Genomic DNA, 18,103 nt, shown 5'->3' on the forward strand with positions numbered 1-18,103 from the left:
GTTTGTCGAATGGGCTTCCGCCTATCATCGATAACGACTGGTTTAATAGGTCAACTTCTGCTTCTCGCTCAAAAACCTCTTCGTCCCCATCTGTCGAAATAGATTCTGCAATGCCTTCGATAGTACCTTCTGATGATAATTTCGAACTGGTCGAAGAAGATTCTTCAATACGCTCTGGTGCCAAATGAGAAAGTTTTTTTTTTCTGCACGAAGTACAAAGTCTGTCATCTTTTTTCACCTTTGAAGAAAATTTCATCAACATATCATTTGACACATTGCGAAGATCTTTTAGTTTCGTTTTATGGCAGCTGAACGGATCGCAGCAGTATTTTCGGAACTCCTTTCGATCTTCAGTTGCCATGCTTAATGAAAAATATGCAAAAACTGAGATAAGCCCATTTATAACTTAATTCGATGATGGGTATACAAAAAATGAACACTTAAAATCAAGACACAATAGGCAGAATAATTTTTTCGTAAATGATGCAATATATTGTTACGGTTGTGGAAATTCACAGAACACCATTCAGGTTCCCCGAAGATCAGTTATGTCGATAAATGTGTGTCCAGATAGATTTCCCCACAGATGTCAAACGGGACTTATTCGTGAGCCGGGCTGTGCAAACTTAAGGTAGTATTATTCTTTTCTATCTTTATTTTGAACATAACCTCACCACCTTCTCCACAACCGCCAACATCTCTTTCAGACAAACAACGACACCTCAACAACCACGCCATCCCCAACACAGCGCCACCTCCACAACAGCATCTCAGCAACTCCCGCCCCGATATCCCTCAGAAATGACGGTTGGGCAACAACAACAGAGCCAAGCCGGACTCTCCTGGAATCTCCCACCCCCCACCCCCCGCGTGCCGGGAAGGGCGGGGCGAACGCCCAGAGCGATAAAAAGGAACGTGTGGATGCCGAGTGAGTAGTTGTTGGCGGTTGTGAGAGCATTGGGGAGGACATCGGTGGAATCGGTGCGGAGAGCTGGAGCAGTTGGATGGAGTTGGTCGAGTCGGAGCCGGAGAGGAGTCGCCAGCCGGTTCGCCGTTGGAGGCACCTTTTGAAGGCGTTGTTGGGGTCGAGACGAGTTCGGACAGAGACATCGAGGGTCGCCCAGCGAGTCACCAAGAGGGTGGCAGGTAGCCTGCTCGGTCTCTCAGAGCCTTCTGGTCTTCCCGGCTCCGAGCAGATATTAAAGGCTTACGAGCCCGGGTCTTTTCTTTCTGGGGTTTTGCATGGATGTCTGTGGTGCCTTGTCCGAAAAGTAGAATTGTTAAGTGCCTGTACATTAATAAATAGACAACGGCTGTATGTCTTTTTGCTCCTGTCTTGTCCCGACCACCATTGCTTGCATATGTGCATACGTGTAAAATAAATGGCATTGTTTGAATATTCACCTGCTCCTTGCATCCCTTCCTCCATTGAGCTTCCGTAATTGCGTTCGGAATAATAGCTGGTTTTTAATAGCCGATAAGATAATCGAGTCCGACGGGGCTTGGCGATAATAAACCGCTCGGCAATCACAAACGGCGAGAGCTGCTTAAAGCGGCTCGTGTCCGTAAGGGTCCTGGTCGAGGTGTAAATCCCCGGCATTTGTGTCTGCCCGAATACTTAGGTAAATCGACAATTCTGCGATCAACCCTGTCGCGCGTGGACAGAAAAGTTGGCTGATTTACGGTGCGGTTGAAAACACACCCGTAGCTGGATTTCGCGTTTATCTGAAAGCTACGACTGGATTGCCACGATCAGTGGGCGCGCGGCCGCAATTAGCTAAAAGCGGTCGTCCGCACGCCGGCGCGGTGAGAACCACAACACTGTTGTCAGGGAGTGGGATTCAAATCCATCCCGCCTCCAAAACAAATTAACGGAACCGGATCAAGGGTGTGCGAGGCAACCCTCCGGTTCCATCAAATTCCGAGTGTGGAAATTTATCACCGAAACGCAGAATGGCAGCTCAAGGCGAGCGGGGGCAGGAGGGATTAGAATTAGATATAGATTTGGAAATGATAGAATCTATGGCTCAGGACGAAAGCGCCGCCATGCAGGTTGAACTTTCCCCACAAATAGACGCAGAGCTTGAAATGGGCGTGGGGGCGGCGGCGGCTTTTGACACCCCCCCCCCCCCAGTCAAAATCCTTCCCCGGTCCCCAGCGAAACTGTGACCGATGAGGGCGGATCGGTTGCGTTGAGTTCAAGCAGAATGGCCCAGATATTGGCAATACTGGCAAAAATGGATACAAATGCACAAGAAATGAATGGAAATGTGTGCAGAATGGAAAACAAAATGGATGGCATGAAAAAGGAAATGAAGGAAGAAATAAAAAACATGGATGCAAATGCGCAGCAAATGAAAAATGAAATGAAAGAAATGAGGGGTGAAATGCGGCGCATGGGGGGAAGCCTGCAGGCGGGCACGAAGGGCATACATAATGGCGATTGCGCGCGACGAAGCGCGGACGGTGGAGTGCAGAATGGCGGCGCCACATGGCGGAGACCCCGAACCGACGAGAGGGATTGTGGATGGTGTCGGTCCCGCGAGGGAGATGGAGAAATTAAGGGAGGTAGAGGTGACGAGAGACGCCGACACAATAATTCGGGAGACGTGTTGGACGAGACCCGTAAAGGTGACGGTGACAGAGAGGGAAAAATTAAATGGGGTGACAGACGTGTAGAGACGAGGGAGATAATAAAGCAAGAAACGGAGGTAATGAACGATGTGACGGAATTAACAGACACCAAGGGAGATGACGAAGGAAATAGAAGTCTTGCCAGAGATGAGAGAGATAGACCGAGTCAAGAATGAATTCAATAAAACGGAGGAGGAAACAGACTATGATCCAGGAAGAAGCAACTAGACACGAAGAGACAACAAATAAAATGTATAGAAACGCAGGAGGTAGAGGAAATGATAATAGAGACGACGGCAGAAATAATAATGGAGACAAAGGAAACAAGAGAGGTGACAGAAAGGCAAAGAGTCACGGAAACAGACACGGAAAATAGATGGTGAATTAAAAGAAACTAGAACAGCACTCATAGAGCGCATACCTTCGCCGCCACTACTTTTTTACCTTCGCATTCTGCGAAAGGTTATGTTTTGGTCGGCGTGTATTTATTTATTTATTTATTTGTAATCTTGTGATTCGTATAACTCAAAAAGTATTAAACCGAATTGCATGAAATTTGGTGGGATGATTGGTTATTAGCCAGGAAGCATTTGATTAGATTTTGGGATCGTTCGGGTCAAAGGTCAAGGTCACAAAAAGGTCAAAATCGTCTTTCTACGATAACACGGTCAATTTATATTCAATTTGCATGCAACTAACGCCAAAATGTTCAGAATTCAACGCCTCATCTTGTGATATGCAATATGACTGACGCCAATACTCTTGTTACCGGTTAGGGGTCAAAGGTCAGGGGGGTCACGACCTTGAAAAATATGCAGTTTTTGTCATAACGTGGTCAATTCTTGTGCGCTTTACATGAACCCGGCACAAAAATATTCAGAATTTAATGCCCAATCTTGTGACACAATGACGTCATAACACATGTCACCGGTTGGGGTAAAATGTCGGGGGGGGGGGGTCACGCCCTTGAAAAATATGCGGTTTTCGGCACAACTCAATCAATTCTTATTCGATTTGCATGAAACCAGCATCAAACGAGATTACCTTCTCTTGTTGAAACGTTGTATTCACCGAGCTTGCGAGTGAAGACTCGCCAAAACGACGCGAGTTGATTGTTGTTTAGTCCGTAGCTCCCGAAAGTCGGGGGGGGGGGTCATGACATTTTGATATGTGGTTTGTGTCATAAGACCATTGATATGAAACCAGTTCCCCACACTCATACCAAGAACAAAAAGTAGTGGCGGCGAAGGTATGCGCTCTATGAGTGCCCGTTCTAGTTTGTTCTTGGTACGAGTGTGGGGAACTGGTTTGATGCTGGTTTGAACACACACACATAGAGGTAGTGAGGGACAATGGGGGTGAGCTGGCAGAATGTGTCGTGATCCGGTGCAAGCAGCAGGATTGCCTTCTTCAGGAATGAAGGGAGGGAATATGCCCCCTTGAAGCGGATCACGACCAGGTGGGTCCAGTCGAGCTTTGCGAGTTTGAGGGGGCGAGTGCTGTGAACTGGTACACGTGAAGCTTGGGGGGTATGGAGGCCCCGGGACCCCTGGTGGTAGCGCGAATTCCCAACATGGTTGTTCTGGTGTGTGTGTGTGTTTACGAGTGTGGCGAAATGAGTGTTGAAACTCGCGAATCGCGTGGGAGAAAGGCCGTGTGTGAAAGAAACCACATATGTGAGTGAAATGGCATGCATGACTGAAAGGCCGTGTGTGAGAGGAACCGCGTGGTTGAGGTCACGGTATGAAAGGGAGATGGCGGTTGGTATGCGTGAATACGGAACCGCGTGGTCGAGTGAAAGTGTCGTGGAGAGGTGTGTAATCGTCATGGCACGTGGACGTGGGTGCGTTGAATGGCAATGAAGACAGTGCCAGACGAGGGACAAGGGCTGAGTAGCGGCCGTAGCTGTTTTGGTGACCGTGCCGGATTCGCACAGCTGCGCGAGCGGGGTCCGTGCTGTGCTTCGCACAAAGCCGCTGCGTGCGCCCCTGCACGCCTGCGCGAGTGAAATCCGGTCCGGAAACGCCCGCGGTGGATGTAAGCCGATCCCGCAGACGGACAGAAGCTCGGCTGGAAATAGGAATTTGGACCGGCTGGGTTCTCCAGGCGAGCGTGTGTGTAAAGCTCCACGAGCAGAGCACATGTGCGCACGAGGGGAACCCCTCAAAACGCGAGGCTTGCTTGGGATGCGGAGGGTGACGTCGTGGCTGCACGTATGTTTGGAATCCGGCAGGAGGGGAATCCCTGCCGGATGTTACCGACCAAGAAGGGATGAGGTGCGCGAAGCACGAGCAGCTGCCATGACGTCATGGGGAAAGAGCGCAGGATGCGAGTTGCCGCGCTGGTACATAAGGAAAAGAAGAAAGAAAAAAAAAATAAAAGCAAGCCTCGCCACTTCGAGTGAACACGATTCCCCAGGCAAGGGGGTGGAAGACCCCCTTGCTTGGGCACAGGAATAGCACCAGTTAGGGGATGGGTTAGAGTTAGTTAGACCGGCTTCATGGGGCCTTGGTTTGTTCCTCATGGAGCCCATGGAATGGATTAGTTTGAGGGATTTTAGTTTAGATTTAGTATGGGAAATGGATTTGAAGACAGAGACAGACCTTGAATGTGTAGAGGGGACGTAGCTTAGCTACGTAGTGTTAAAAGGAACGTGCTGTATTGTAAGGGATGACGAGAGAGCACGAGGTAGCTGAGGGATTTAGTGAAGAAGAATGGCAGTGTTCAGCGATGTGAGCAATGGAATGAAACCGAATGTACTTGATGAATGAGTGAGGGCTAGCGGGCCTGTGTGAATGGAGTGAATGTGGTATGCATGGTGCGATGAATGATTGGGGGGGGGAGGAGTGATTCCCACCCAAGGGACCCCGGGGTCAGTGTAAAGTCAGATAGTGGGTTAGTCAAATTGACAAAATGGAGGTCGTTTTGCTGCTGGTGAGAATGTAGGCTCGAAACCCGTTTGGAGGGGTGCACGAGTCCTGTTGACAGGCTGGGAGCGTGGCTGCGAATGGTGAGTATCGCTTTGTGGGCACCCCGGGCACCGGGCTAGTCGGCCGCGGTAAGCGAAGGGTCCAAGAGGGGCCGGGATAGCGTAGTGGGCACGGGTGGGCCCGCATGAAGCGGGGCCCGTGGCGCCAATAGCCACGTGGGCAGTGTCGTGGGCACATGCATCTGGGGAAAGGGGCCCGTGGCGCCAGTCTGCCATGTGAGCATTGAGGGGTAGTAGCCAGGGAGCGCACTCCAAGTTTTAGGGAGCTGGTAGGCTCAGAGACAGTCGCAGGGCCCAGGGGGTGCCATAGTTGGAGAATCGGCAGAGGGTTCCTGCCTCGTGAGCCACGTGTCCCAGCCATGAGACCGTGCGAGGGTACGAAGGAAAATTGGAGGGAAAGGCCCAAATTTGTGAGGACACCAACACAGGCGATGGGAATCTTGGTTGGTAGAACCAATAGTTTAAGCGACAGGCACTTTTGGAAAGCCCTGGGGTAAGTTAAAGGTTAATAAATGTTCGGGTAGATAGGGAAGTGTACCCCTCCGCACCATCCATCCCTTCGCTCTTGTTGTGGGCCGCTGGACCCACTTTGGAGTGAGATCGCTGAGATCTGAGGAGGCCATTCTGAGGCTTGATTGGGCCTCAAGACAGGACGCTATTCCCCTCCAGGAAGGGAACATAGGGGTTGGGAGTAGGCTCGGTGACATGGTAGGTTAGTCCGACAGACAGAAAAGGGGATTAGGGAGACGAATATAGAAGGAAATAAAAAAATAAAAAAATATGGGGTTCAATTTGGTTTTGCAAACTAAGGGAGTGGGTATGGACAGAGACAGGCAAAGGCGATAGGTCAGGAGCGAGACAGCAGGTTAGGTCCGAGCCCGCCTTCAGACCGGCCGGCACCACCGCACTCCCTCCACAACGAGACAAGAGGCCGGCCAGCTTTGTATGCCGGCCTGTTTTCGCTACAGCGGCCTGTTCCGGCCATGCCTTGTCTGCCTGCCTCTGCCTTGGAACCATGCCTGCTAGCCCTTGTGTTTGCACTGTGTCCATCCATTACCATGTGCGCCAGGATCATCACGCAAGTTGCGGGGACTGCCCTGCAGGCAGCCCCGCTGACCATTGTGTTTGCTTGCGTCGGTGCCCATCCAGTATTCTGCAGCGACTGCCCTGCAGGCAGCCGCACACGGAGACTGCATTGAGCAGCCCGTGCACCGTGTTTTGCATCCATCCATCCATCTGCACACGGGGACTGCATCGATGCAGCACGTGCACCATTCATTTTTGTGTTTGCTTGCGTCGGTGCCCATTCAGTTTTTTGTAGGGACTGCCCTGCAGGCAGCCGCTCACGGGGACTGCATTGGTGCAGCCCGTGCACCGTTTGGTGCTTCCTCATCTCCTCCTGCCTGGCAGCTCCATCTTTGGCATCCTTCTCCCGATATACTCCGCTTCCCTCTGTGCACATGTCCAAACCATCTCAATCTCGCCTCTCTCACTTTGTCTCCAAACCGTCCTACCTGCGCTGTCCCTCTAATATACTCATTCCTGATCCTGTCCATCCTCGTCACTCCCAACAAGAATTGCAGCATCTTAAACTCTGCCACCTCCAGCTCCGCTTCCTGTCTTTTTGTTAACGCCACCACCTCCAAACCATACAACATTGCTGGTCTCACCACAGTCTTATATACTTTCCCCTCCACTCTTGCAGCTATCCTTCTCTCACAAATCACTCCTGCAACTCTTCTCCACCCACTCCATTCTGCCTGCACTCTCTTTTTCACTTCTCTCCCACACTCTCCGTTACTTTGGACAGTTGATCCCAAGTATTTAAACCCATCCACCTTCCCCACCTCAACTCCTTGCAATCGCACCATACCACCACCCTCCCTCTCATTTACGCACATGTACTCCGTCTTACTCCGACTGACTATCATTCCCCTTCTCTCCAGTGCGTACCTCCACCTCTCCAGGCTTGCCTCAGCCTGCTCCCTACTCTCCCTACAGATCATGATGTCATCCGCGAACATCATAGTCCATGGAGACTCCAGTCTGATCTCGTCCGTCAACCTGTCCATCACCATTGCAAACAGGAAAGGGCTCAGAGTCCATCCTTGGTACAATCCCACTTTTACATTAAACCGGTCCGTCATTCCTACCGCACACCTCACCGCTGTCACACTGTCCTCATACATATCCTGCACAATCCTCACATACTTCTCCACCACTCCCGACTTCCTCATACAATTCCACAACTCCTCTCTTGGCACCCTATCATAAGCTTTCTCTAAACCAAACAAACACACAATTAAACTCCTTCTGGCCTTCCCTATACTTCTCCATCAACATTCTCAAAGCAAACATCGCATCAGTGGTGCTCTTTCCTGGCATAAACCCATAATGCTGCTCACAAATAGTCACCTCTCTTCTCAACCCAGCTTCCACTACTCTTTCCCACAACTTCATGGTGTGGCTTAACAACTTTATCCCTCTGTAATTTCCACAGCTCTGCACATCACCCTTGTTCTTCAAAATCGGAACCAGAACACTTGATCTCCACTCCTCCGGCATCCTCTCACTTTCCAAGATTTTATTAAACAATCTGGTTAACAACCCCACTGCCATCTCTCCTAAACACTTCCATGCCTCCACTGGTATGTCATCTGGGCCAACCGACTTTCCACTTTTCATCGCAGTCCTCACTTCATCCTTGCTGATCCACCCCACTTCCTGATTCACTATCTCCACCTCTTCCAACCTTCTCTCTCATTTTCTTCATTCATCAGCTCCTCAAAGTACTCCATCCACCTTCTCAACACACTCTCCTCGCTCGTCAGCACATTCCCATTTACGTCCTTTATCACCCTAACCTGCAGCACATCCTTCCCAGCTCGGTCCCTCTGTCTTGCCAAACGGTATAAATCCTTTTCCCCTTCTTTTGTATCCAAATTCTCATGCAGCTCGTCATATGCCTTTTTCTTTGCCAACTCTCTTTGCCTTTCACCACCACTCCTTGTTATGTACTCCTGCCTACGTTATTCATCTCTCTGACTATCCCACTTCTTTTTCGCCAACCCCTTCTCCCTTATACTTTCCTGTACTTCCTCGTTCCACCACCAAGTCTGCTTATCTTCCTTCCTCTGTCCAGATGTCACACCAAGTACCTTCCCAGCTATCTCCCTCACCACTTCTGCTGTAGTTGCCCAATCATCGCACCCATCTTTACCACCATCCAACACCTGTCTCGCCTCCTCCCTAAATTCCACGCAACAGTCTTCCTCCTTCAGGTCCTTGGTTCAGCCCTCACTCTCTTCCTCAACCTCACCTCCAAAATCATCCTACAGACCACCAATCGATGCTGTCGAGCTGCACTCTCCCCTGCCACCACCTCACAGTCTCTAATCTCTTTCAGGTTGCATCTCCTGCTTAAGATGTAATCCACCTGTGTGCACTTTCCTCCACTCTTGTAAGTCACCCTGTGTTCCTCCTTCTTCTTGGAATACGTATTTACCACCGCCATTTCCATTCTTTTTGCAAACTCTACCACCATTTGCCCTTCCACATTTCTCTTGTTGAGACCGTACCTACCCATCTCCTCCTCATCCTCTTTATTCCCTTCCCCAACATGCCCATTGAAATCTGCTCCAATCACCACTCTTTCATCCTTGGATACACTCTCCACCACTTCATCTAACTCACTCCAGAAATCTTGTTTATACTCAATCTCACACCCCATATGTGGGGCATATGCACTGATGACATTCATCATCACCCCTTCAATTTCCAACTTCACACTCATCACTCGGTCAGACACTCTCCTCACCTCCAATACCCTCTTGACATAATCTTCCTTCAGGATTACCCTGACACCATTTCTCCTCCCATCCACATCATGGTAGAACAGTTTGAAACCACCTCCAATGCTCCAAGCCTTACTCCCCATCCACTTGGTCTCTAGGACACACAGTATGTCCACCTTTCTTCTCTCCATCATATCAGCCAACTCTCGCCCTTTGCCAGTCATCGTCCCAACATTCAGAGTTCCAACTCTCACCTCCACACTTCTACCCTTTCCCCCTCTCCCACTGCCTCCGGACTTGCCTTCCCCGTCTCCTTCTCCTTCTCCTCCTTCGCCCAGCAGTAGCACAATTTCCACTGGTACCCTGCTGACCACCGGTCCCGGTGGCAGTCGTTGATAACCCAGGCCTCGACCGATCCGGTATGGAAATTCGTTTTGTTGTCCGCATAATGATTTGGCATAGGTTTTTATACATACATATATATATAATAATCCAGAGATGATTGTCAATTTCAGACATAAAGTCGCCTGCCAGCAGGTGACGTCATTGGAACGATGACGGCAAACGTCGCCCAATGTCGAATCAAGAATTAGTGATATGTGGACCCCGAACAATAAAACAATCATCACACTTGAACCCATTGAGATCCCATTTTAATTTATGCTGAGGTGTTGGAGTATATGAAGGGGTATTCTCACACTAAAAAAAATAATAATAAATAAATAAATAAAATCGGGATCATCGGTTTGGGTCGGGGCGGGGGCCCAAGGTCAAAGGGCACCCCAAACTATAACTTTTTGAATTACCGTTTGAGTGATTTTACTTTACGATATTCGAAAGATCTCGCTTTTACGAGCATTTTGATACCAAGATCATCCAAATCAGACCACTACAACCTGTGATATGGCCACTGGAAGATTGTTGGTCAACCGGGGGCGCCCAAATTTGGGGGGCTAAAATGGTCCCCCAGGTCTGAAAATTGACACATAATGTTTTACCGTGGATACAAACACTTACACAAAAAAAGAGTGAAATCTGAGACGATGTGACAAAATTTCACTGAAAAATGTGTACACATGACATGGAACGCCCCAGGGCTGCATTTCAACAGATGCTTGGCCCAGTGCTTCTCCAATGCAGACTTGAATTGGTTGATGGGGGTTGTTTTATGGCATATTCAAGAAGCCCATTCCAATTGTTTATACTCCTCACAGAGAAAGTATTTTGCCGAATTAATGTACCTCTGCCACCGAAGGTGTTGTAGGTTATGGTTTCACCCCGCTCTGTCTGTCTGTGTGCAGGATATCTCAAAAATTTAGTGGACAGATCTGGATTAAATTTGGTGGGCAGCTTGGGTGTGTGACAAGGACGAACTAATTCCATTTTGGTGAAGATCCGGATTCGGATACTGGAATTTTTTCAGTGATTCTTCACCATTGAGAGATGGGGCCAAAAACTACATTCAAGCATGATATTTAAAAAAAATGTATTGAGCCTGATATGTTCTCATGGATCAGATGTTATGTGGCGGGGGTATGCTCTCCACCGGGTGCCCTTCTCGTGTCATTCTGCAATGCATCTTCCTCACTTTCTTTATATGGCCTCTGCTTCTTGAGTTCTCGTTCATTTCAAATAATTTATGGTCATCAAGTCAATCAATTCCTTGCATCGTCTTAAATATCTGGTTGAGCTCCGCTCATCGTCTCCTGTAGACCAGTGGAGGTAGATTCAGTGCTGTCTGTCAGAATACTCAAGGTGTCTGAAATCTGGCAAGAGCCTGGTTGCCCTCTGTTGGACTTTCTCAAATCGGTCTTCATCCTTCTTATAGGCAGTATTGGGAACCATACTGAGATACAATATTCAAATGTTTGTCTTACTAGTTTTATACAATTGGAGCAGCCTTTTCTTCCCCAATGGTGAGAATGATCTTTTGATTATTCCGAGTTTCATATTCGCTCTCCTCGCTATATCTGCAGCATGAGAGCTGAATAACAAACTTGTATCAAACAAAACACCCAAATCTCTTTCTTCCTTCTCCATTTCACTTTTGCCTGAATCAGTTTCTATGGTACAGGAAAACTTATGGTTGCTTCTCCTCGAGTGGACCACTTCACATTTATTCTCATTGAATGGAAGCCGCCATTTTCGGGACCACCGTGTAACTGCATTCATATCTTCTTGCAGGGATTCAACTTCAACCTGGGTATCAAGCACATTATAAAATGCAGTTTTGTGTCGTCTGTAAACAGTCTTCGCTCAGAATCTACAACACCTGTGGGGTCATTGATCAAAATGATAAACAGCACTGGGACCAAAACACTGCCTTCTGGAATGGCACTCATCACCGAGCTATATTCTGACATCCTACCACAACCATTTGTGTTCATTTAATCAAGTATGCTTCTATCCATCTTCATACGCTGCCCTGAACACCATAGGATTTGAGTTTGTGTAGAAGGTGTTTGTGTGGAATGCTGTCAAAGGCTTTGCCATAGTCCAGATAAATACTGTCTGCTGTGTCAATCATCCAGCTCTCTTTACCAATGCTTGAGAACTTCTGAGTGTTGTGTGCAACAGGATATACTGACTTGAAAACCGTGACACTTGTCACTGAGAAGGTTGTTGTGCTCCAGGTGTTGTACCAGAGATTTTCTAACAATCTTCTCAATTATCATGTATACAACAGAGGTCAGACTAACAGGTCTATAATTTAAAGGGTCACGAAGATCCACACAAGAGGTCAGACGAAGAGGTCTACAGTTTAAAGGGTCATGAAGATCCAGGAAGATCCACACAAGAGGTCAGACCAACAGGTCTATAGTTTGAAGGGTCATGAAGATCCAGTCAGTACTACGCCAGAGTCTGGTGCAATTAGCACTTTCTAAAATAATGAGCCGGGAAAGTGAAGTGAAACACTTTGAGATGCTTGGCAAGTGTCCACAAGACAAATATTGTCAAACGTACACGTTTAGTTGGTCGAATAGCTGTTGGCAGACATCTTGGATGTCATCCGGGTGCCGAGCTTCTTCACAGCCTTCCTGCAGGAATCCACCCACAGCCTCAAACACATCCTCCCAGCCTTGGAACTCTTCAGAGCTGCCCTCAAGCACCCCTGAAATACAACATAGCATGACATAACTGTGAAGAAGAAGAAGAAGAAGAAGAAGAAGAAGAAGAAGAAGAAGACAAGAAGAAGACAAGAAGAAGAAGAAGAAGAAGAAGAAGAAGAAGAAGAAGAAGAAGAAAACAGAAGAAGAAGAAGAAGAAGAAGAAAACAGAAGAAGAAGAAGACGAAGAAAACAGAAGAAGAAGAAGACGAAGAAAACAGAAGAAGAAGAAGAAGAAGAAGATGACAAGAAAATAAGAATAAGAATATGACAAAAAAACAGAATAATAACATGATGATGACAAGAATACACAAGAAGAAAAAAAAACAATACGTATAAAATACTGGAATACACTCCAACATTTTTTTTTATTTTTTTTAAATTTTGAGCAAAAATAATCAAATATAACACGACATCTGAGAGGAATATGTTGTCATAACTAAATCTGCCAATATATAAATCAGTAACTTTGGAGTAATTAAACAATTTTTTCAATACAAATGATTTTTATGGGATTCGAGGTGAACACAGTACAGTATGTATATTGCTCAATAATAATGAACGAGCTCATCCAATAGACACCGGTGAGGTAAAAAAAAAAAAAACCAGAGCAGACCAGCGGGCGAAAACCGGGGTGTAAAAAGAGACAAACACGCTGAGAGTACAAACATTCGCACACCTTTCACGTAATCAAACACCTCGACGTCGATACTGGGGAATTCTCGGCGAAGAAGCGCCACACAAGCTTCCATGCTCACACGAAGAGGCCCGGCTTCAAACCCGGCGAGTTACAAAGGAAGTACGTCAGGCCTACGTCACTTAATAATGTTGTTGTTGTTGTTGTTGTTGAAATTTTGAAATATTTTTTTTTCAGCCTTGAGAGGAAGCAAATCAAAAAGTCAAAGGATAATTTAAAATAAAAACCTTGGGAATTATAAAAAGTATTCGTCACTCCAAGATAAGCTTCGAGCATTCAGCTTACCGTGACCACGAGTCATACAGTATGTAATACTGTACATACAGGTCATCTTATTATTATTCTTATTCTTATTCTTATTATTCTTATTCTTATTCTTCTTATTCTTCTTATTCTTCTTATTCTTCTTATTCTTCTTATTCTTCTTATTCTTCTTATTCTTCTTCTTCTGCACTAAGCAGCACGTGGCTGCGATTAACATTATTTGTTGAGGGAGCAGTTGCTGTGCAGCAATTTGTTCACGGTTTGGGAGATAGCTTGCCGACTCCCAGTGAAAGGACACCGTGGGATGTTTTTTTTAACCTCCACCAATTAATGCTGACAGGCGTGATGCCGAGCTTAACGTTTATCCAAGCGATGTAACACTGACGCGACTAACACATCAACCACGCCTTGACTTGGAACAGGCCGCAACGATTTGTTAACGATTAAGTTGGTTTTTTTTTCCACTTTCCTTACTCATATCGAATGCCTGTTCATCATAACTATGAATCGTTGTGTACTTCACTTTTGTAAATACTATAGTTTTCAAATTAGGAGCTTGGAGCGATTTCATGCTTTATAGTTTATATGATACGGTTTCCCACGATCTGCTCTCACGGACTAATTAAAGTATTGTCATCGAAATATTATTTTGGATGTGAGGATCGGATATCATCCGGAAATCTGATAATTTAAAGAAATAACAAGTCTTATAACTAAGCCGATATACCTATTTAGTTTAAGCAAGCGAGGCGATGTTCCCTCCTTCTCCATATATACACATAAAGAAGTGAAATTTCCAAATCATTAAACTTATCTTTTTCCACTGTTTGGAGAATTATATTGAGAGAACAAAAGATTTAAGGACGTGCCAAAATTAACCTGCTTCATTGAGCGAAATGATTTAATGCATTCACTGCTTGTCCTTGCACCCTGTCCCACCCCCCCCCCCCCCAAGAGGGACTGCTCATCCAAAGCGTGTGTCAGATCTGTGTCTATATTTTCGGAGGTTTTGTGAAGTGCTCTACAGGGAATCAAAGCAAATCTGGTTTAAAACATGTTTCAAAACAAAGTTATAACATTTGCGCAGACTGTGAAAGATGTACCACGTGACGAGCAGGCAACATGGCAGATAATTATTATCTGTAATGTTTATTTCACGGGCAATTAAACTTTGCGACGTCTCCAGGGTTGTTCTGCATAAACTGCAAGTCTTTTGTGGATAAAGTCATCATTTGAACAAATTCATTTTATTTCTTTAACTGCTGCGTGCACCGTGAAGACCGACTTTAAAGTTAAAGGGACACGATAAGGTATGCAGCCACAGCTTGGCCAGCCGTTTCTTCTCAACAATTGGAGTGATTGCTTGAGTGCTTAAACCACTTGCTGAGCACCCTTCAGTCAAAAGCAGGACCGCGCCACATCATTCGAGCAAAGCATTCACTCACTTAGGACTCTTTAGACTCGCCACATCACTCAGAGCGAGTGGTTCGTGCTTCGTCATCCTGAGCGAGTGGTTCGTGTTCCATCATCCTCAGCGAGTTGTGAAATAACACTTGATTAAAGAGCCGTTTGCCAGATTCACGTGTTTTAGAAATTATGGAGCCAATTCTTTTTCCACCCATCATATGTAGTTGTTTATCAAGACGAATGTTTGTGGTGATACTGTTGTGGGCCGGGGGTCGGTGGCGAGGACGACCACCAGGTGGAGCAGTAGAGCCGTCTCTCACCGAACACCAGGAATTGCAGGTCGTAACCTTCGGACAACTCCGAAGGTTACAGGTCACTTAAGGACCATGCTCGCCAATTCCCTGACAGCGTGGGGTAGGGTTAATAGCCAAATTTCAATATACCTAAATACCCACGTCGTCAAATTACCAGAGAAGTCACACCCTCAACGGACTCTGTCGAACCGTCTCGCGACCTTGGCCGGTGTAACCGAGCGGAATTACCAAAGTCCATCGGTCCAAACGACAACTTGCAGCCAAATCGGCTTACTGGTTCTCAAGCATGAAACGTGCTGGGTCAATCATAGAAAGCACAACGAGCTGGTACATTGAACAATTGGGGGGTTTATTTATAATGGGGCAGGGGAGCACAAAAAGAGCAGAGTTAAACTGATTAAATCAAGAAGGAATGCAAGTAATGTACAAGGCACTTTAACAATTGCTACTTATAGACTGGCTCCACACACACACACACACACACACACACACACACACACACACACACACACACACACACACACACACACACACACACACACACACACACACACACACACAAAATAGAAACGGACCCTGTCGGGTCTTTATTGGACCCCTCAGCCGAGGAGGATAGTTCAGCTGGGGGGACAGATCCTGGCCGGGTACCTGTCCGCCTCGTGTGGTCACACCAACTCCAACCCACCACGGTGGGACTCGAACCCACAACCCAGAATCCACGAGCCCACGATCCTGGCTGCTCGACCACCACCACCACGAGGAGCCCCACAAAAGACCACAGCCCACGATTGCAGACGACCACGACGGCAGACCAAGGGGCCAAGAGCAAAGACGATGACAGCGACCCTACTCTCCTCTAGACGATGACTCCACTCTTCTCTCTCCTGAGGTGGGAGGGATTTCTTCCCTGGCCACTCGCCTCCTGATTGGACGGTTGCGTCGCGTGATTTGCTGGCCGTCCCTCATTGGACAGGCCCACGGTAGGCGGAGCAACTCCCACCCTTCTGGGTGGAGTCCTGATCTGAGGCGATGAGCCTCCTGATTGGACGAAGGGCGTGCCCTTTTCCTCGTGGGTGGAGTCGGCTCTGGAGCGAGGGGTCCCACGCACATCCGCAGCCAGAAACATGTGTGCTATGGCGTCGGTGGAGCGAGGCGACAGTGCCACTGTTGTAAAAAAAAAACTAACAAAAAATAAACCCGCAGCGCACACATGAAATTCCCATGAGACATAAGGGACGGGACCCTAACTATAAACACATACTTATCAAAATAACTGAACTGCGGGGACTGCTGTCTGTGTGCAAAAGGCTTCCAAATCCGTAACAATATCCCTGAAACATCCATATAAATTCAACATTGTTTTTCGGTGAAAGCTCCTCAAGGTTTTTGGGTTGTATACAGTAAGTACTCTAGTCTCCAACCTGCCAATTCCCGAAAAATTGCCCATATCGACCAAGTACGTGTGTGTGTGTGTGTGTGTGTGTGTGTGTGTGTGTGTGTGTGTGTGTGTGTGTGTGTGTGTGTGTGTGTGTGTGTGTGTGTGTGTGTGTGTGTGTGTGTGTGTGTGTGTGTGTGTGTTTCATAAAGCACAATATTATCTCTGTTCACTCCCTTACCCCCACTCCTCTTTTTGTCCCATCCTTACTCACTCTACCCCCTTCCAATACAGTGCAACACTCTCTTCCTCAACACGACCTCAACATCCTCACCACAAACAGGACAGCAGCATCCAAGATGTCATTGAAAGCCTGGATCTTCGTTTCGATCCATGCCTGTTTGTGGTGAGGATGTTGAGGTCGTGGCGAGATTCACTTACCTTGGCAGTGATATTCATGTCTCTGCTGGCTGTGAGTCAGAGGTCAATAGATGTCTGGGTCGGGCCTGGGAGTCATGGATTCACTGGATCATGGGGTGTGGCACTGCCGGTACCTGTGCGGGAGGACGAAAGTCCGAGTCTTCAGGTCCTTGGTACTTCCAGTCTTGCTCTATGGATGCGAGACTTGGACTCTGACCAGGGATCCTAGATGGAGACTTAATTCCTTTGGTACCAGGTCTCTTCGGAGAATCCTTGGCTATCGCTGGTCAGATTTTGTGTCCAACGAGCGGTTGCTGAGAGAGACTCGGATGAGATTTGTTATCTGCATAGTCCGTGAGCGTCAGTTGTGGCTGTATGGACATGTGGCTCGTTTTCCTGACGCTGATCCTGCTCATCAGATTCTCTCAGCGAGGGAGTCTCATGAGTGGAGGAGCCCAACGGGCCGACCAAGTACCTCGTGGTTGCAGCAGGTTGATTAACATCTCAAGGAGATGGGGATGGGCCTGGCATCTACCTGGGGGATGGCCAGACGGAGGCCCATGGAGTACCGGCGGAAAGTGGACGCAGCGACGCGCTGCTCTGGCGCATGCTCCCATACCTGACTCTCCTCCTTTCTCTCCTCCTTTCTCTCTCTGTCTCTCTCTGTCTCTGGATATATACAGGTGGTATTTATGTCCGGACGTTGTCTTTGGACGTGTCCGGGCGGTATTTTTCTCTGGGCAGTATTTATATCCGGACGGGAGTATGTCTCCAGATGCGTGCAGACAGGAGCTTGTCTTCAGATGTGTCCAAGCAGTGTTTGTGTCGGGATGGCTTGGCTACAGATGCATCTGGCGGGTTTTGTCTCTGGATGTCATGTGTCCAGGTGGTGTTTGTCTCTGGATCGTGTTTATAATATAACCAGGAGAAAATGGATTTCAGACGTTATTTTGTTTCTATCTTCACTGATATTCCATGCAGAATCATTTTGATGAGACAGTATGTATCACTATTAACGCTCCAACGCATGTCTGCCTCCCCTCCCTCTCACTTCACACTATCTTCCCTTCCCCCACCTCTCCTCGCTCCCCCAACCCTCTTC

General features: G+C 47.5%; 1 protein-coding gene across 1 annotated transcript in view; it reads right to left on the reverse strand.

The window, feature by feature from the left end:
- Nucleotides 1-13,353, reverse strand: part of ABCF3 (ATP binding cassette subfamily F member 3) — a 51,288-nt gene extending 37,935 nt beyond the window's left edge. The window contains exons 1-2 of the mRNA XM_085899266.1: nt 13,204-13,353; nt 12,382-12,529 (exon numbers count right to left, since the gene is read on the reverse strand). Coding sequence (XP_085755392.1) covers nt 12,382-12,529; nt 13,204-13,276 — 221 coding nt within the window. The 5' untranslated portion in view covers nt 13,277-13,353. The remainder of the gene's footprint in view (nt 1-12,381; nt 12,530-13,203) is intronic.
- Nucleotides 13,354-18,103: the final 4,750 nt, after the last annotated feature.

Source organism: Eptatretus burgeri, chromosome 10 (assembly GCF_056783735.1).
Source record: "Eptatretus burgeri isolate ZD-2024b chromosome 10, Ebu_testis_v1, whole genome shotgun sequence".
NCBI lineage: Eukaryota > Metazoa > Chordata > Myxini > Myxiniformes > Myxinidae > Eptatretus > Eptatretus burgeri.